General features: G+C 35.9%; 1 protein-coding gene across 5 annotated transcripts in view; it reads right to left on the bottom strand.

Moving 5' to 3' along the window:
* LOC136030187 (uncharacterized) overlaps positions 1-19,750 on the bottom strand; it is a 55,037-nt gene that overhangs the window by 31,623 nt on the left and 3,664 nt on the right. For 4 of the 5 annotated variants that reach the window (XM_065708935.1, XM_065708934.1, XM_065708938.1 and 1 more), the window contains exons 2-3: positions 8,156-8,339; positions 2,522-2,648 (exon numbers count right to left, since the gene is read on the bottom strand). In XM_065708935.1, coding sequence (XP_065565007.1) covers positions 2,522-2,648; positions 8,156-8,294 — 266 coding nt within the window. In that variant the 5' untranslated portion in view covers positions 8,295-8,339. Of the gene's footprint in view, positions 1-2,521; positions 2,649-8,155; positions 8,340-17,013; positions 17,113-19,750 lie in introns of those variants that run through there. The other variant, XM_065708937.1, reaches the window with a different exon arrangement.

The raw sequence follows: 19,750 nt of genomic DNA, 5'->3' as shown, positions 1-19,750 counted from the left end.
GGAGGATTAAAGAAATTATATTTGTTTACCCGGGACTAATAGCCTGACATCAGCCTGAGATTGGTGGCCTCTGAGGTAGCTTACTGGCGGAGCAACCAAAAGGTCGAAAGTGCTAAAATTCACTTGAACTTTGGTAGGCGGGTACCTATTACCAAAGATACTTCTCAAAGAAATTTTAGATCGCTGACAGTCATATTCCAGGCATTAGCAAGCATCTAAATTTCCTAGTTCACAGAATCCCTGACTTTTCGTAATTTGAACATTGCTACCACTTCGACCAGTGAAAGTAGTGATGTGAAACTTGACGTAAACAGTCTGCTTAACTGTAGCTATGTGCTGATCCATTTTCAAAACAAATCGGTAATTTCCTTTAAAAAAATAGGCTGACCTTGGAAGTCATGTGTGCCTCTGAGGATTCGTCTTTTCTATCCCCTTGTTCCCCAAGTTTCAAACGGAGAAACGCACTTTCGCAAAATTGTAATGGTAAGGGCCTACATCTCAGTAAACCATAATTATTTTTCTCCCATTTACTCAAGGCACTTACCCCGTAAGTCTCAAGCTGATCAGAAAAACCCCTGCCCGTCCTTCTACTAAAAAGTCGGTGATGGAGTGATGTTTGACGGGCAAAAAGCCTAATTTCTGCCTCGTATCAGACAGGTTAAATTCCTTGTACAATTTGATTTCAAGCAAGTAGCAACACATCTACCGCTTTGAGCCAATATTTGGTAGTGACTTGGGAATTACAGGTCTTGAGGATTACGGCTGCAAGCACATTTTACCCTACCATGATATATGGGTTGGGATTATTGCTGGGGGAAATGACTCAATTTTGTTCTTTAATCATGCAGATTGGAAATTTTTTGACAATTCCCGTCCAAACAAGCGTAGCCATGACTATATTTCTACAAAAAGTTGACAGTGGGATGGAGCTTGGTGTTGGACAGGCCACTTTCGGCTTTTCGGCCATTTCGGCTTTTCATTCTACAGGTTAAAATTTGCTGTTTGATTCCAGATCAAACAAGGTATAAAATGCCCCACCTTTTTGCTGACCGCCAAATCAGATCTGCAGCTTGAACTCACTCAAATTTTTGCACTCAGTCAAAATATAGTTTGGTTTTGGACTGTTCACCGAAATCCCGCAGCCTAGACTTAGATCGATTGGAAGCCCAGGAAGCCTAAAATGGCGGGATCATTCCACAATGGTTCTAAGTTTAACTATTTATATGGACTTTGTAGTGGTGTAGCTGAGGAGTCAGAAGAACAAGACTGTTGCCAATTCATTTGTTTCTGACTGTTGTCAATCTCATTTTGTTCATTTACGATCCAATGCTACCAGATCCAATCCTAGTAGTTTGACAGCTAGCATCGGTTCTACGAAAGAGGGCCACTTTCAAGATTTTGAACAATTTCATAGACTTAAAACTCTTTGAACCAATTTTGGTTATGTTTTAGAATATCCTAATCCATGGTATATACCTCTTTTAAACCGATCAGTTAAAAGCAAAATACTTATGCAATTTACCCCTTTTGCCAAAACTATTGCGCACTGAAGTTCAGGTGGGACAGGGTACATGTTGTATAAGTTTTATGCCGATTGGACGTTCAAAATGTATTTCGTGCATTAACATCCGTTTGAAAATATAACTTGCGGTATTAGGTCTCCTTACTTCAGGGTACATATCTAACCTAAAAAAAAAAAAAACAAGAAACGATTGGAAAAATAAGTACGTCATTGAATATGCTCCAAATCTCGAAACTCCTTTTGTCCGTGGGTGGATCCCGCAACGAATATAACAATTCTAAGTTCGGTAACTTCTTTTGGTCTAGGCCTATCGGAAATTTCCCAAGTCAAGCAGCTGCTTTTGGTCTACGCTTGTTGAAAATGTTTCCAGTGTTATACCTACCTTGATATGGGCAGATTAGAAACATTCCAAGTCTGACAGTTCCTCTAAATACTTTGAGCCTTTTATTAAGTCAACTCACTAGACAAGACGCCAGCTTTTAAAAAAGATAGGTGGACTGATTGGAAATACACTAATTTCGTGGACTACACTAATAACCTAATTTTCTACTATAATTTCATGACAAAATTGTTGACTTTGGAGTTGAGCCCGAGAATCCCTGGTGACAAGCTGGAGCTTCCAACCCTGTGCCAACAGACACAACCGGCGATCACTTCATAGTTATTAATTGCAGACAATACCATTCCATGCAAATCAAATAACTTGAAATATGAATGAAACACGCATTTTGCTTTGTATAGTAACGGAATAAATTCATTTTAAAAGAATGTACAGAATTGGCATATCTTCAAGCAAGCGAAGTGGCCTAGCTAGCCTCAAGCTGGCTTTTCTTTTCAAGCATTTATCTTTAATTAGTGAATAAAAAGCCACGGTGAGTTGGCAGTCATGCATACTTTTTGCTCAGTTATTCCTGTCAAATGTGCAGTGCTGTTGGCCAAATTCTTGCCCAAATCACAAGATTAAAATATCAGTTATACCTTTAGGCTAAACAAAAGTACCTTTTGTAAGTTGATTGGGCTTCTTTCAATGCATTTTCTTCGTCTTGCACGTGTGCTAGTGTAACCTCCAACAACTTTGAGGTCTGCTCAATTTCATTTGTCAATTCTGATATACGCGATTCTAAGCCTAAAAACAAATAGCAGTTGAATAAAGATGGATTATAAATATTTCGTTGGTTTAAAGTAATGAATAACTTTATTAGGCTGAAATTTCTAACTTGTAAATTTTTGTGTAGGTTATAAGAAAACTTGTATAATACGTTAACAAACGTAAAGACGTACCAGTATCATATCATAAGTACACAAATAGGGGGAGTGAGCGTTAAGGCCCGTTTCCACCCAAAAATTCAGTGTTTTTACGATTCTCTTTATGTACCTTATCTCATGTATCTTATGCAGATTGCTTTTTGACAAAGGCCAGAAACTTGTTCCTGTGTTTGTGTCTGGCCATCGCATAATCCAAGTAAAACAAATAGAAGATAGTCAGCATGCAGGGGGAGGAGGTCATCTTGCATGACAACGAATCAAACCATCAATTTCTTCAAATCAATCAAAGCATAGTGTACTCTTTTAGTCAATCGTCATAAAAGTCAAACTTATAATAGACAAAGGAGCTAAGGCAAAATAGGGATCGATAAGAAAACTATATTCCTTTTCAATAATTATATGTTAAAACGGACATCCAGTTTTTCTATGATTTACGTCTGAGACGTAGTTTCGCAAGCCATTTACATTATTTCTTAAGCGTATGTTAGAAGGAAAACTGAATATGTTAGAAGGAAATGAATATGTTAGAAGGAAAACCGAATATGTTAGAAGGAAAACGGAATAACAGTGACTTTTAAAATCTGATTAGTTCTCCTCTGTTCGTTTGAGAATTTTAGGCCAATCAAAAGAATAAAATGTAAGATTCCACCTAATTGGTTCTCCTTTGAGGAACTCAAAGCCAGTAAAGAGAATGAAGAGTTGTTTTGGTCACAATATTTTTACAAGTAGTCCATCCATTGGTCTGTGTATTTTCACTAATTTATTGTAACAAGGCCAATTGTAAACAGAAAAACTTAATCTCGGGGCATTCCTTACAACTATTAAATAAAAAAACATGTTTTTTTAACTGAAAGTAGGGAGCGACGTTAAAACTTAAAACGAACAGAAATTACTCCGTATAGGAAAGGGGCTTTTCCTCCTCAACGCACCACTCTTTACGCTAAAGTTTGACTCTTTCCCTTAACTCAAATTTTTAAACAGTAAAAAACTTTAGCGTAAAGAGCGGGGCGTTGAGGACGAAAAGCCCCTTTAATATACGGAGTAATTTCTGTTTGCTTTAAGTTTTAATGTCGCTCCTTACTTTCAGTTAAAAAAACTTGTTTTTTTTAATTTAATTTCTGAACGTTTTTGAATTAATTCATGTTTTGATTTTGGCTCTCCGCACATAAATAATTAAAACGAAATTTGCATATTAATTTTTTGGGCTAAATGGCTTTCTCATAGTTTTAATCGGAATATTTTGAGAAAAAAGGGAGCGGGGGAGGAGGCCTAGTTGCCCTCCAATTTTTGATTACTTAAAAAGGAAACTTGAACTTTAAATTTTTATAAACGTTTTCATTAATAAAAAATATACGTAATTTACAAATTAACTTACGTAACGAACCTCTATATTCTTATGTTTTTATTACGTATACGAGGGGGTTCACCCCTCGTCAATATCTCACTCTATACACCAAAGCTTAATTTTGTCCCAATTCCTCAAGAATGAACCCTGAATCACAAAGTCCATAGAATAAATAGTTGAAATTACTAAAAATATTTTAGCGTAAAGAGCGAGGTATTACGAAGAGGTGAACCCCTCATATGCGTAATAATTTCTGTTCGTTTTAAGTTTTAATGCTGCTCCTTACTTTCAGTTGAAAAAACTTTTCATATTTATTTTTTTAATTGTTTTTTTTTAAATAATGCTAGAAAATTCTGCGCCCCTTCATTGAAATTCTCTTCCTCCATGACAAGTTCCTCCATGGAAAGATCCTCCGACGTAACCCCCCCTCCTCAACTTTCTCCTACCCAAACCAAAAAATCCCCTGAATACGTCTGTACGCTTCCCAATAACCATTGCTATATGTAAACACTGGTCAAAGCTTGTAACTTGCAGCCCCTCCCACAGGGACATAGTTATTAAAAGACATAGTTATTAGGTTTTTCGACTATGGGGAATAAAATGGCTATCTCAGAATTTTGATTCGGTGACTTTGGGGGAAAATGAGCGTGGGAGGGGGCCTAGGTGCCCTCCAATTTTTGGTCACTTAAAAAGGGAACTAGAACTTTTAATTTCCGTTGGAAGAAGCCTCCTAGTGACATTCTAGGACCATTGAATCGGTACGATCACCCCTGGAGAAAAAAAACAAAAAAACACGCACCCGTGATCTGTCTTCTGGTAAAAAATGCGAAATTCCACATTTTTGTAGATAGGAGCTTGAAACTTCTACATTAGGGTTCTCTGATACGCTGAATCTGATGGTGCGATTTTCGTTAAGATTCCATGACTTTTAGGGGGTGTCCCCTTTATTTTCTAAAATAAGGCAAATTTTCTCAGGCTCGTAACTTTTGATGGGTAAAATTAAACTTGATGAAACTTATATATTTAAAATCAGATTTAAAATGCGGTTCTTTTGATGTAACTATTGGTATCAAAATTCTATTTTTTAGAGTTTTGATTACTATTGAGCCGGGTCGCTCCTTACTACAGTTTGTTACCACAAACTGTTTGAAAAAAAAAAATTGCGTTGTGTATTTTTCACTAAATTTTTAAGTCTAAACCAGGCGATTCTCAAAGTTTTTAGATCATGCAATATTAGCCAGATGGAGTATAAAACTTTTATAACATAAACGAGATTCTTTTCAATAACAATACTTGATTTTGTCAACCGATGTTCTTTTTTGGACTGGAGTTTTTGCAACCCTTCCTTACATGGGTAAGATAACTTAAGGTAACTTTGGGTAAGGTTTTATTCGATTTGAATGGGTAACCACCATTCAAAATCGAATAAAATTGATTGAAGAAACGGCTGAGACATGCAATTGCATTACAGAACCCGAATTATCATCTTCAAACCATTCTTCAGGTTCGAATAACTTGTTCTCGACAACAGTAATGGAAAATTATCCTTAAGAAAAATACTATTCAAAAGAAACTAAGAAATAAATATGAAGTTGTCTGGCATATCATCAGGGATAACGAAAGTGTTAATACATCTAAAAGTACACAATTACTGCAAATCAAACAAAACCATTCATCTATGCATAATTTAAAAGTGGTATCAAAAGTTGTAGTAAAAAAAACAATCTTTTGAAGATGAGGAAACCTTGTTTTTGCTCAAATACCTCAACCACATGGTTTTGAAAAACTTTTACAAAATTGAAAGAATAAAAACAATCAAAGTTTATCATTCATGCTCAATCATTAAAAGAAATATTTCACACACAGACATTTGCAAACTTTTTGGCAATTCCAGAACCTCTCCAAACTCTTTTTATCCTGATTAATATTGTCCAAAAACTACGCATAAATCCTTTGGAAACTCGAAATCAAATTTTCAATCAATACACTACTTTATTTAAACTAATATTCATAAAAAGACTCAATCCGGGTTGCAGCGGTAGCTAGTAACCTAGTAAGAGACTATCACGCCCCATAGTAAAAAATGAAATAAGTCATAACTCCTAAAGATAGAATCAAATATAAAAAAAAACAAAGTACACTATTAGAACCACCTTGTCCGAAACCCCTATATAGGAAACTTACCGTCCCCTTAGCTTGAATAACAATGAAAATATACTGGCTTAAATTCAAGAAAAGTGGCTGAAACCACGATATTCGGCATATACAGCATCTTTTTTTGTTTATTTTTTCTTTTCCTCAGATAGCAGGGCACTGGAACACCTTAGAGAGGTGTTTAATGGGTCATGTTAATGGAAATTGTCACATCTAGTGCCTTTTGTAATTAATTAAAAAAAGAGCTGTTTAATGGGTCATTTAAAAGGAAATTGTCACATCTAGTACCTTTTATAATTAAAAAAAAAATAATATATTCAATTTTATACGAAAATTGCATTTTTCTCTAACATTGTAATAGCTGATTAGCTGATGTTATTATAGAAGTACTAAACTGTAATAGCAAATGTTATTAACATCATCTTGCATCTGAAGATCAAAATAGTATCTTTAACATAATTAAAAGCATGTAGATATAGTTGTATAAAATTTAGTAATTGTGTTGCGAGAGCAACACTTCAGTTTTGCCGTTTTTTTTTTGTTTTTTTTTTTTTGTTCCTAGCACCCCGATTTCAGCTTATTCCTAGAAAGTGGTAAGGGTCTAACCTCTGCGGTTTTTATGGAAAGTTTTGACCATAGGCCGGATTGATGAACATGACTTTGCATTTTGGAAAGCTTCGTAGAACTCTTGCCTGGGGCCAAAAAGGATGGTTTTGCTTGTCCTTCAACCAGGCCTATAAGGTGTGAAATGAAGTGGAGTTCGCGTGGTGGAAAGCTCCGTTCTAGCAGGCAAGCAGGCAGGCACCAGTTTCAAATTGAAGATGGACTAAAATCTATAAGTGTTAAATATATGCGGCGGTTACCCGGCCCCCCAACCAATATATCTTCTTTGAGTGATAAATAGAAAAATTTACAGAAACAAAAAGTGGCGTTTTCCCACGGGTCCCAAAGTGCTGCCATCTATTGTTTCTACCCATTTCTGTTCGTGATTTCAGCTGAGTTTATCATTCGGTTTTTCGCACTTGGGATTGCGGTACAGAAATGGTATCAGATGTGCCTCTTAAACCTTAAAAGTTCTCTCATTGCTAAAGAAATTAGAGAACATCCTTCTCTCCTATGACGTTAGAAACTTGGCCTACGGCAAAAAAGTCAACTTTTGAACTAAGACAGATAGATTTTTTTTCGACGGCAGTCAATAGCTCTTGATCAGCTGATCAAAGTATATGTCATCCATTTTTGGTAGAAAATTCGTTCATGAGATATACCAGTTTGAAAGTTTAAAGGGGTTGTCAACTTCAGTAGTAAGGTACACACTGAAACCAAAAATAGCCGATACCAATTGTGAGACATATAGGGGAGTTTTAAGCAACAGTCGGTTGTTAGCTCATAATCATCTTCGGCAATGAGGGGTTTGCAACGTTTGCAAGCTGGTGTACCAAGTATTTATTTTAAAATCCTTACAGATTAACAACTTCAGTGTTTAGTCAAAGCGAGGAAACAAAACCAAAGTGTGCAACGTAGATCTAGTTCCTTTAGAGTTTTAACAAAAATTCCGATTGGTGAATTGAAACTAAAGTAATTCCTGAAAAATTCAAATTTCAATAATTTTATTCAATGGATCAATAAAGTTATTATGTAAACTGCAAAAATATTTATGGTGTCCGAGCAATAATTCTAATTTCTTAATTTATATAGAACAAACGGCAAAGTAGATAATACTCAATAAAGCAAAAACGACATTGACACATCCATCTTTAAATTATTATAAGGTTTAGACTTGTTTTAAATTTTCAGAGAGTAAAATGAACTTTTCATATAGCTGGAACTTTTTTTTTTAAGAAAAGGATGGACAAGGACAAATGACAAACCTTTTTTCTTCTCAAATGCAACAAATTTCCGTCTTTCAAACTGAGCTTGCTCCAAGACAATCCTGTCAAAATTTTGCAGAACGTCATCAACACATTCGTCTTTTTGATATTTCGCTCGTGAACTATTTGACGAATACATTTTGCATTAATGATGTAGTGCTCAGTGCAGAACAAATATATAATCCTAAAAAAAAATACATGTAAAACAAATGACTATTTAATAAATTAAATAAAAGAAACAAGTTTTTTAAATGAAAGTAAGGAGCGACATTAAAACTTAAAACGAACAGAAATTACTCCGTATATGAAAGGGGCTTTTCCTTCTCAACGCCCGCTCTTTACGCTAAAGTTTGACTCTTTCTCTTAACTCTACGTTTTAAAACAGTAAAAAACTTTAGCGTAAAGAGCGGGCGTTGAGAAGGAAAAGCCCCTTTCATATACGGAGTAATTTCTGTTTGTTTTAAGTTTTAATGTCGCTCCTTACTTTCATTTAAAAAACTTGTTTCTTTTATTTAATTTCTGAACGTTTTTGAATCAATGCATGTTTTGATTTTGGCTCTCCGCAGAGGAATAATTAAAACGAAATTTGTATATATTTTTTTTTTTGGCTAAATGACTTTCTCATAATTTTGATCGAATGGTTTTGACAAAAAAAGAGCGGGGGAGGAAGCCTAGTTGCCCTCCGATTTTCGGTTAATTAAAAGGCAACCAGAACTTTTAATTTTTTACGAATCTTTTTATAAGTGAGGGGGTATATGTGAGGGGGTTCGCCCCCTCGTCAGTACCTCGCTCTTTACACTAAAGCTTAAATTTTGTCCCAATTCATTAAGAATGACCCCTGAATCACAAAAGCCGCAGAATAAATAGTTGAAATTACTAAAAATACTTTGGCGTAAAGAGCAAGGTATTAGGAGGAGGTGAGCCACTCATATGGGTAATAATTTCTGTTCGTTTTAAGTTTTAATGCTGCTGCTTACTTCCAGCTAAAAAAAAAATTTTTCATTGTTTTTTTTAAGTAATGCTAGTAAATCCTGCGCTCCCTTTATGGGAATTTTCTTCCCCCATGACAAATTCCTCGATGGAAAGTTCCCCCAGCATATTCCCCTCTTCTCAACCCCTGCCTCCAACCAAAAAATCCTCCTGAAAACGCCTGTACACTTCCCAATAACCATTACTATATGTAAGCACTGGTCAAAGTTTTGAACTTGTAACCCCTCCCATGGGGACTGTGGGGGAGTAAGTCGTCCCCAAAGACATAGTTATAAGATTTTTCGACTACGCTGAATAAAATGGCTATCTCATAATTTTGATCCGTTGACTTTGGGAAAATAAGTAGCGTGGGAGGGGCCTAGGTGCCCTCCAATTTTTTTGGTCACTTAAAAAGGGCACTAGAACTTTGCATTTCCGTTAGAATGAGCCCTCTCGCAACATTCTAGGACAACTGGGTCAATACGATCACCCCCGAGAAAAAAAAAAACAAAAAAACAAATAAACACGCATCCATGATCTGCCTTCTGGCAAAAAATATAAAATTCCACATTTTTGTAGATAGGAGATTGAAACTTCTACAGTAGGGTTCTCCGATACGCTGAATCTGATGGTGTGATTTTCGTTAAGATTCTATGACTTTTAGGGGGTGTTTTCCCCTATTTTCTAAAATAACGCAAATTTTCTCAGACTCGTAACTTTTGATGGGTAAGACTAAACTTGATGAAACTTATATATTTAAAATCAGCATTAAAATGGGATTCTTTTGATGTAGCTATTGGTACCAAAATTCCATTTTTTAGACTTTTGGTTACTATTGAGCCGGGTCGCTCCTTACTACAGTTTGTTACCACGAACTGTTTGATATATTACATGGTAACCAATATTAAAATGGAGATCCTCTACCCTGTACACAATTGTGCATACATATTTTCTGAGTCTATAAATGGAATAAAAAGGTGATTATATGTAATTAGCCAAAGAGCCAGTCAGAAGACTGGCATAAAAAAGAAAACAAATTACAGCGTGTCTTATTTTGTGAGAACCAGAGAAAAAGCAGATTGCACCAAATTTGAGACAAAACAGGGCATACTTTCCAAACTACCTATAAACTACTAATCAGTCCCCACACCCTTCTTCATGGAAGAAAAAACCAATTAGTCAGTTAAAATCTTTTTACATTGTCAGAAAGGATACTAAACCATTTGGTGGTTTTCAGAAACATGATCAAAGTGGAATAAGGAGTGACTGGAGTTTATTCGACCAAAAACGGAAAATAAGGCCCAATAGAATAATTTTCTAGTAGCTTCTTGATACTAAGTTAACACATTGAAACATTTATGAAATATGTATTTAGTGAATTTTGTTTTAGGACAGTCATACATCAATCTTAACCATATTTAATGGTACACATTTAATAGTCAACGATCTTTTCCTGACAATTAATTTTCTTAAATGTCTCCCTAAGAACAGTGACTCTTTTTTGCTTATTTAGTACTAAGAGTATTTTGTCTTTTTTGTTCAACTCTAATTTGCTTCTGAAAATGTAGTTTTCTTTTTTCATTCTGGTGATACAAACGTCTTGATATTAAACAAAAATATCTGAACCATATTTTTATTTATATTTCATTAATTTATTGACTAACAGTTTTACTTGTTTCTATATATTTTGTCTTTTAATTTGTTTTCGTATCAATAAACATAACTCATGTAGTTTACCATGCTATAGTTGAGAAAGTCTTTAAAACTGATAATAAAGTAAAAATGACAATAAAGTAAAAATGACGAAGTAAAAATTTGCTGAGAGGTCCAGTAATTAGGTGTTTGGAGATGTCAATCTCCCCATTGTCCTCCGGGTTAGAGCTGTAAGTTGGGCAATTTTTACATTGTTTACATACAGAATATTTTATTGAGAAAGGTGAGCATATTTGACCTTTACTTTCCGAAAGGACAAAGGGCATTCAGGTGAGTCTTTTGGAGAATGTTGAGGGAGTGTTGAACTAAATCAAAACATGTTATGTTTAAATGGGTTGACAAAAGGGCATAACTCAGGAATGTCTCAGTATATTAGTTTGGAACTTTCAAATGAACAGAGAAGATCAATTGACCAAAAAGGTAATGTTTGCATACTACTACAACTATCACCACTGCTACTGCTGTTACATTTACTACTACTTCAACTACTGCTCCTATTACAACTACTTGTAAGGCTAAGAGCACCAGTACTAGTGCTATTACTATTAATAATACACCTAGCAATATCAATACAACTACTGTGAATACTATTACAGCTATGCCTAAGGATATGAAGATGGAATTTTCAGGAAATTTTGAAGGGGAAATGTCTGTATGCAAGTTGTTAAAAGGGTATATCAACAATATTTCAGGAATATTTTGGTGTGTTAAGTGGAAACTAACAGGGCTTGTTGTGGGGGATGTTGAACTAACCAAAAGACAATATTTGCATCCTAATGTTACTACTTCTGCTCATTCTACTACTGCTACTATTATTACTACCTCTACCACTACTACTGCCATAAATCTAAAGCTATTACTATTAATTCTAATGCTCTTACTATTGCTGCTGGTACTACTTCTGCTCCTACTAAAGCTAAGGATACTAAGGAGAAAATCATTAGAAAATATTGAAACTATATGGAACTAAATCAAAACCCACTAAGCCCAAACATGTTTTCAAGAGGATATATCAGAAATGCTTCAGGAATGGTTGATAGTACAAGGCTTAGTTGAATCATCAGTGCATTTTGAAGGCAATGTTGAAGAAACCAAAGTAGCTATGGACATACTGCTACTAAAGCTGCTACAACTATTGCTAATGATGCTCAGGCTATTCAGATGAAATTTTTAGGGAACGTTTAGGGGGAGTTTAAAGTAAATCAAAAAACTAAATTCATAGAGGTTTTCAAAAGGGCATATAAGAGACAGTATCATAGGCTAAACAATAGGCCTATGTCTAATAGCTAGAAATAGCATTGCAACTTTTAAAGGAGCTAATTCAATTAAAAATCAAAGATTTGATGCTAAGAGCATTAAGGTGAACCTTTCAAGGAATATTTAGACAGATGTTGAACTCAATCAAAAAGTTCTAGTGCCGTTTTTAAGAGTCAAAAGTCATTGGAGGGCAAACAGGCCTGCTCCCAAACCCATTCAACTCTGATCAAACTCTTGAGACAGCATTTTGTTCAGCCTAGTATAAAAGTCCAGTAATTATATCTCTAGGAATATAACAAGTCTGTTACCCTCCCCCTCAGAGTTATTTAATTGTCTTACTATTCTTTAAAACTAAATCAAACGGTGCTGGGCATACAGCTACAAATCAGACACCTCAGCAATATCTTGAGAACAAGTGGGGGTATTAAGTTGAAACTTGCAGGGCTACTATTATTACTATTTCTGCTCTTTTAAACAAATCAAAAGAGTGTATATGTATCCAGGATGTCAAAGAGCATATATAGAATCTTCTTGGGATGGCATTAAGTTTTATTTTTTTCATGTCAAATTGAGGAGGCATACAATTAAATTAAGCAATACTATTTGTATCAGGATTAAAAATCATTGAAAAAGTTTTTCTCATACATATAGCAAGCCAAACAATGGATTCTTATGGAAAGAAACTACAAGATATAAAGATAATTCCATGAAAAAGACCATGTCAATAAAACACAAACACAAATTAATTAAAAAATTTTCCATAAAACAAATTTTCCAAAGAGCTCCATTAAACCAGAAATGTGTAGAAACAAAGTTAAATAATCTTCGAAGCATAAAACCACCATAAATCACCATCAATAACTAAATGAAACCCAAAACAAATAGACTTCAAAATAAAAAACCAAGCCAAACTCAAAATGAGTCAAAGTTAACATGAGCAGAGCTGTCAACCCCAATGCCTTCTCAAGACCAGAACATGATTTGCACTTTACTGAATAAAAGAAATGGCTGTGGATTGTCAGCTCAATTTACAAATATTGATGTTTATTCCTCAAAGTCTTAATAATTCTTGTATATTAAAGTCAAAAAGTGAAAACATTTGAAATGTATTTTATATTTAGTAAAGTATAAATTATATTCTGGTCTTGAGAAGGCATGGGGGTGGTCAGCCCAAATCATGTTAACTTTTCCTTGCTGTGAGTTTGACTCAGTTATTTGTTGTAATCTATGTCTGATTTTGTTTCATTTATTTGTTGATGGTGATTTGTGGTAGTTTTACACTTGGAACATTGTTTGACTTTATTTCTGCTCATTTTTGGTTTAATGGAAATCTCTACTTTTCTTTGAAAAACTTGCTTTGTAGAAAAGTTTTTTTTAAATTAGTAATAATAAAATAACACCCTTGTAACACAAAATACTAAAAAACAACAATGAATGTGGATTGACAGTTATATATATATATATATATATATATATATATATATATATATATATATATATATATATATATATATATATATATATATATATATATATATATATATATATATATATATATATATATAAGTATTTTGTTTTCAGTAAAGTGCAAATTGTGTGTTGGTCTTTAGAAGGCACAGGAGGCATAACTACAGCAAGCCCTGAAAGTTTTAAGGTGTTGAATTAAAACTTGATTTCTTAATTAAAATCAAGTTGACACCAAGCCATTTCTAAGATAGCCTAATGCTGATATGCACTTTTAAAAAAACTAGATACACACAACATGTTTTGATTATTTTCAGCTTCTCCCTCAATATTCCCAGAAATATTCACCATTATACTCTTGGCCTCAGCTGCAGTAGTATTCATAGTAGTAGCAAAAGCAATACCAGTTGTAGTAGCAGTACTAACAGTAGTAGCACTAGTGGTAGTAGTGGGAGTGGTATTCATAATTTACCTTTTGGTCTGTTGAACATCCCCCTTGAAGTTCGAACTTCATACAATAAGCCATTGCTATTTGGTTGCTGATATGCTCTTTTGATAACCAGCAAATTATTTAAGTAAAACTTCCTGGGGCAGGGTGGTGCCCACATTACAGAATAATTTCTGTTCATTTTAGCTAATGTGGTTTAAACTTCCTACTATGCCCCCTTGGTGTGGAGTATTCATCAAACTGAAATTACTTTTGACAGGAGGAGTCAGCATTCAAAAGCTTATGTCATCATGACATCCCCTCTTCAATGCCTGTACACAAGTGTTGGGAGCATTAGCTTAATCAATCAAGATGGGTAGTCAAGATTCTTGCATCCATCAAGAGCTTTTATTGCCCATCTTTGGACTTCATTTTATTTTTTGCAAACCACCCTTGTTCAGGGGTGTTGCATTATGCATACCAAATTCTAGCAATGGTTGCACAATACCCTTGTACAGACAACTTTGGATGATCTGCTGTGTACAGCGTGCTTGATTATGCCAAGGGTCTGGGATGCTTTGGCGACTGCTGTTTGTGCATGTTTGTTAAATTTTAGTTCCTTATCAACTATGATTCCCAAATATATCCCCTCTGCCAAAGAGTCAATCAATTGTCTTGAACCATCCCCTCCTATCACATGGTACTAGCACTAGGGAGGGTAAGCATCTCTTGTTGCTTGGGGTGGGAAAACTGATTTTATTTACTGAATGACCACTGGAGAAAAAAAATTAAAGCCAAAATTATGTCTTAAATTTATGCATATGCTAGCTATTTGCTTTACATAAAAATAGGTATTTTTAGAAAATTTTATACTATTTTCTCTTACTACTCATAAGCATCTATATTCATGAAAAACGTAAGCTGAGAAAGTTTCTGGAAAGCCTTTTTTTATAATAAAAAAGATGATGAGTATAGATGAGGGTGATCTGAAAAGTTCTGACATAACAAGATAAAAAAACATTTTTTCATAATTTTGTTTTTCTACATAGTCTCCTTATAACTTTATACATTTGTCCAAGCAATACTTTCATTTTTTATAGTACTCACCATTCTTCTCTACAAAATAATTGTTCACAAAGGCCTCCTCATTCAAAGAAAATCTCTGCCCTCTGGGTATAAATTAATGGAGTTGCTTGGGGGTAGATCTGCTGAATAAGGTCAAGCAGCTTGTAATATTTATGGACATGAATATTTGCTTGCATTATATGTGTGTGTAGTGTTTTGTATTGGTTATGTCTTTGTTTATGATTGCATATTATGGGTTTATGACCCAGGATTTGAAGTAAATGCTTAAAGAGAAGTGTTTTTACATGGTGTCAGAATAGAAGATGGATAATATCTTGTACTTTACTTGGAATTAGAAAATCTAAAAGAACCTTGGAGAAGATTCACAAGTCATGCCAATCTGATGTTTGGTTGAACCTTGAGCAGAAAAAAGTGAAAAAATCAAATTTGCATATTGGCTCATTTGGCGTGATAAAAAGGACAAGAGCTTTTAGCACTTATACACTAAAAAACGAGGATAAAGAAAAGTTAGAGCATACCTAGCCAAATTTGAATGACTACTTCAGTCACAATATATATTTTCTACAAACATGACTAGAGGGAAGGCCAAACAATAGAACAATATGCAAATAAATTAAAAATGCAAGTGTCTGACTGCCTATATATCACCTCATCATTGGACCATCATCTCAAAAGATTCATAAAAGACTACTTCAGTCAGGGTCAGACTCAAACCTCTCAGATGTTACCAAAGTGGCAAGAGCATACACAGAAGCCCAGGCACAACTGAGGACAATGTCAGCAGAATCAACCAGTCACAGCTAGTAGATAAAACATGAAGTTGGCATTGTCAAGAAAAATTAGAACAGATTGTTGAAACCTGTGAATGTTACTTCTGTGGAGGAGATTTTTTTCAGAATCACTAGTGTACCACAAAAGCAAATCTCACAGCAACTGCAGAAAACCTAACCACTTATTAAATGTTTGTTTTGGTAACAAAAGGATTGTGAACATATTCAGTTTAGATATTCTATAGATTGATTAGCTATTCATCTGTGAACTAGTGATAGATAAAGTTGATGATCAACCATATACAAACCTAAGAATCAATTCAGCAGGAGATTTAAGATTGACACTGGGCTACAAGCTAGTATCATTATCAGACAGACCATTGAAAGGTTGAATCCAAAATCAGTAATTTACTCTCTACTACACTTTGAAAAGTTTTTGTGATCAGACTATGGTAAAATTCTAGTTTAGGAGATTCTAGCAACTCTGGAAAGTAACTGAGTTGGGGGAATGAAACTTTAATGAATACATCTAGATCCTTAAATTACCTTAATTACCTTAAATCGCAGCTTGGAGTGATATAAGGATTATCCATAAAATCCTTAATGATTTTATGGGAAGATATTTTGAAGCACCTAACTCTACTTCTTCTCAATGTATAGAACATGGACCTTTGATGACCTTTAATAATCCACATATTGTAAAAGCAAAACCTTATAAAACAGATCTTCAGCTCAAATGACACAAAAGAAAAGTGCTTTGGGCATAAGCCTAGATTGGGGTTGTTCAGAAAGAAATATGTCAAGAAAAAAAAAATCATACTTTATAATAAGCAGAATAATTGCAGCTACCAAATTTCCACTACAGCTCCATTATACTTTATCACCAAGCCTCTACCCCCATAATGTGCAAATATATAGCCTATCCCAAATGATGTAGGATATTTCCTATCCTACATCAACTCTAGCTCTGATGTATTTGCAAATAAGGGGAGGGAGTCAAAATGCAGTGAATCTATAGTTAAAACTCTCCGATGTCAACAAACCCATGTGTTATTTACGAATTTCTAATTGTGGATTATTGCCTCAAATAGTGAGTCAAAGACATTTTTCCATACCTAGTGTGTTATTTTCCTTATTAATAGACCCTAAAGTGTTATACTATACTTACTTACCTTGGATTTTTATTGTGTTTGATTTGTTTCTAGTTGGTGATATATAAGTGTAATTCCCTAGAGATTTCAACGTGTCCTGATTTCGACTTTTTTTTGTCGCTGTTGCCGCTCCGAAGTTGCCAATATAATTTCTTTTGGGCGAATTTGAAAAATCAGCCAAAAAGTCGGCAGCCGAAAACGTTTGGAAAGTTTGGTTATCATATTCAAAGTCCAGTGAAATTTCGTCAAAAAGCCACCAACAGACCAGAGAATTGAAGATTGTGTGATTTAAATGTGTTTGTCTAATTAGGCTAAACTTACAAGACCTCTGTCAAGAGATTTAGATAGTAAATGACTTCAGCATAGGCTTCAGTCTAGTCAAGGTTACTCTGCTGAATTTCATCGGCTGTCGAGTGAGGATTGGTTGTCTGAAGAATTATCTGGATCTAAAATCAAATTCTTTTGAAGAATTTTCCATGCAAAGCGAGCCGCGAAATAATATTCCCGATAGGTAAACGTACACAGGTTGTAAGCAGAAGAGGGGCGGGTGCCTGCCGCAAGAGCCGTACGTACCTGCTGGTATTTAGTTACCCTTAAATTGCGGGGAATAGGTGAGCAGGTCCCGACGCTTCCCTTATACTTGTGTACGCTATCCGAAAATTGCGTTGAATGCTGTGACGTAAGCGATGGGGACTCTCGTACGCAATGCTGTACTGAACTTTCTCACGCGATCCATGCAAGCGGGGAACAAAATTGAAAGCATTGTTAAGCGAGCTGTGGAGTTCTTTGATCATGCTGAAATTCTTAGTGCGAAGGAGAAACTTATAACGCTTGCCAATGAGATTGGTTATGATTACGTCTATCGGAAAACGGCAAACGATTCTGATAACGTGATGGAAATGGCGAAAATCCTAGCCCTTTGCGCTAAAGAGAAAAAGCCCTTGCCTACTTTCGTAATTTTTGATCCGCAGGAAGTGCCCACCTGCCCTGATGAAGTCAGTGCCTGCGTGAGAATAAAAGTAAACGAGATGTGTCGAAAGTTTGATGCCGGATTAGGGGCTATCGCGGATAAGATCAAACTTGCATCTGAACAGTGTGCTCAGCAGCTCGCCGGGGTATCGCAGCAATGTACTACCATAAGCGACGCTATTTCCCAGGGCTCACCCACTCCCCGTTCAGCAGCGAATCCGCCATCAAAGCCACTTTACTCGGTGGTTGTGAAAGCAAACGATATGCCGCCTGAGTTAACGTCCCCACAATCCCGGAAAGACTTCTTTGCAAAGGTTTGCCCTAGCGACGTAAGCTCCGATTCTCTTACTCTGAAACGTAGCAACGATGAATGGAAGATTCTTGTCCAGTCTCGAGATGCCGCTACCCAACTTGCAGAAGCAATGAAAAGGAAGAACATAACCACTAAAGTCAAAGTTCCCCAGTTTGTCGGTATCATGAAAAGAGTACCCTCTTCAGTTAGCGAGAGTGAACTCTGTCAAATTGCTGGTTGCGACAAAGTGGCGCAATGCGGATCTACGAGAGCGTTCAAGTTATTCTATGCAAGTCGACAAACACTTGAAAACGCTATCGCGAACCCGCTGAAGATTTGTTTAGAACTGTTCAGGATTGAAGAGTTCCGCTTTCTACCGAGGAGGTGTTTCAAGTGCCATGCTGTTGGTCATTTAGCAGCTGACTGTTCACAACCAGAAAGGTGTTCGCGCTGCGGTGGCGATGGTCACAGCTCTAGTAAGGACAACCCATGTAGTAATCCGCAAAAATGCCTAAACTGCGGCTCTAGTAGACACTCTTGCTACCATGCTGCTTGTCCCTTTAACAAAGCCCAGCCTAACACTAGCACGTAAATGGAAAATCGAATATTCTGCTGGAATATGAACGGTAAAGTGTTGGACAGAATCCCCCTTCTAACTGACCTTTCTAAAGAATATAACTGTATTTGCATACAGGAACACTTTCTGACCGATGATAGTGTAAACCTTCTAAAGTTTTCCTCGGATATGCATTACCTCGTTCAACCTGCGCGAAGATCTGGGACTCGGGGTCGTCCCTCTGGTGGCCTAGCCATAATCACGCGCTCTAACTCGGGGCCCCCCGTGTGTGTCGAGCAGAATGAATGGTTCCAAGCTGCCAAAATGCATGGCGTGTTTTTCGTAAATGTTTATTTACCAACCAATTACAATGACATCGCTTCAGAAAAGAAGTTTGCAAAAGCATGCCAGAAGCTCGGAAAGTGCCTCCTCAGTTTAGTCCAGAAATCATGCCCTGTTATAATTCTTGGTGACTTTAACTGCAATCTCGACGATCATTCCTGCCCTCGGGCTGTACTATTGCTGAACGCCTTACCAAGCGGATTTAAAGTTGCTAAGAAGGATAAGTGCTATTCCTATATCAGTACCGCAAAAACCGTCTCAAATCTTGATCATGTAGTAACTTACAAACTGGACCTAGAGTCAGTCTCGGTTGGATCTGACGGTGCCTATTCGGATCATTTACCTCTCTCTTTTGCAATACCAGCCGTCAGTCCCCAGTGTGCTCCAAAAACCAAGCCTGAGCCAGCACGTGATTGGAAAAAAGTAGTCCGTGAGCAGTTCCAGCTCAATTGTGAACAAATTTTGAAGAAAATTAAAGTGCCTTTCCACCTCCTACAGTGGGATTGTGACCTAACGGAAAGCGAGATACGCCTGCAACTGAACATGTATTTCTACGAAATTTGCCACTCCTTGAGAGTAGCTGAAAGGGTTGCTGTCCC

Source organism: Artemia franciscana, chromosome 8 (genome assembly GCF_032884065.1).
Source record: "Artemia franciscana chromosome 8, ASM3288406v1, whole genome shotgun sequence".
NCBI lineage: Eukaryota > Metazoa > Arthropoda > Branchiopoda > Anostraca > Artemiidae > Artemia > Artemia franciscana.
The sequence above is the reverse complement of the archived record's forward strand: the minus strand, read 5'-3'. Positions and strand labels throughout refer to the sequence as shown.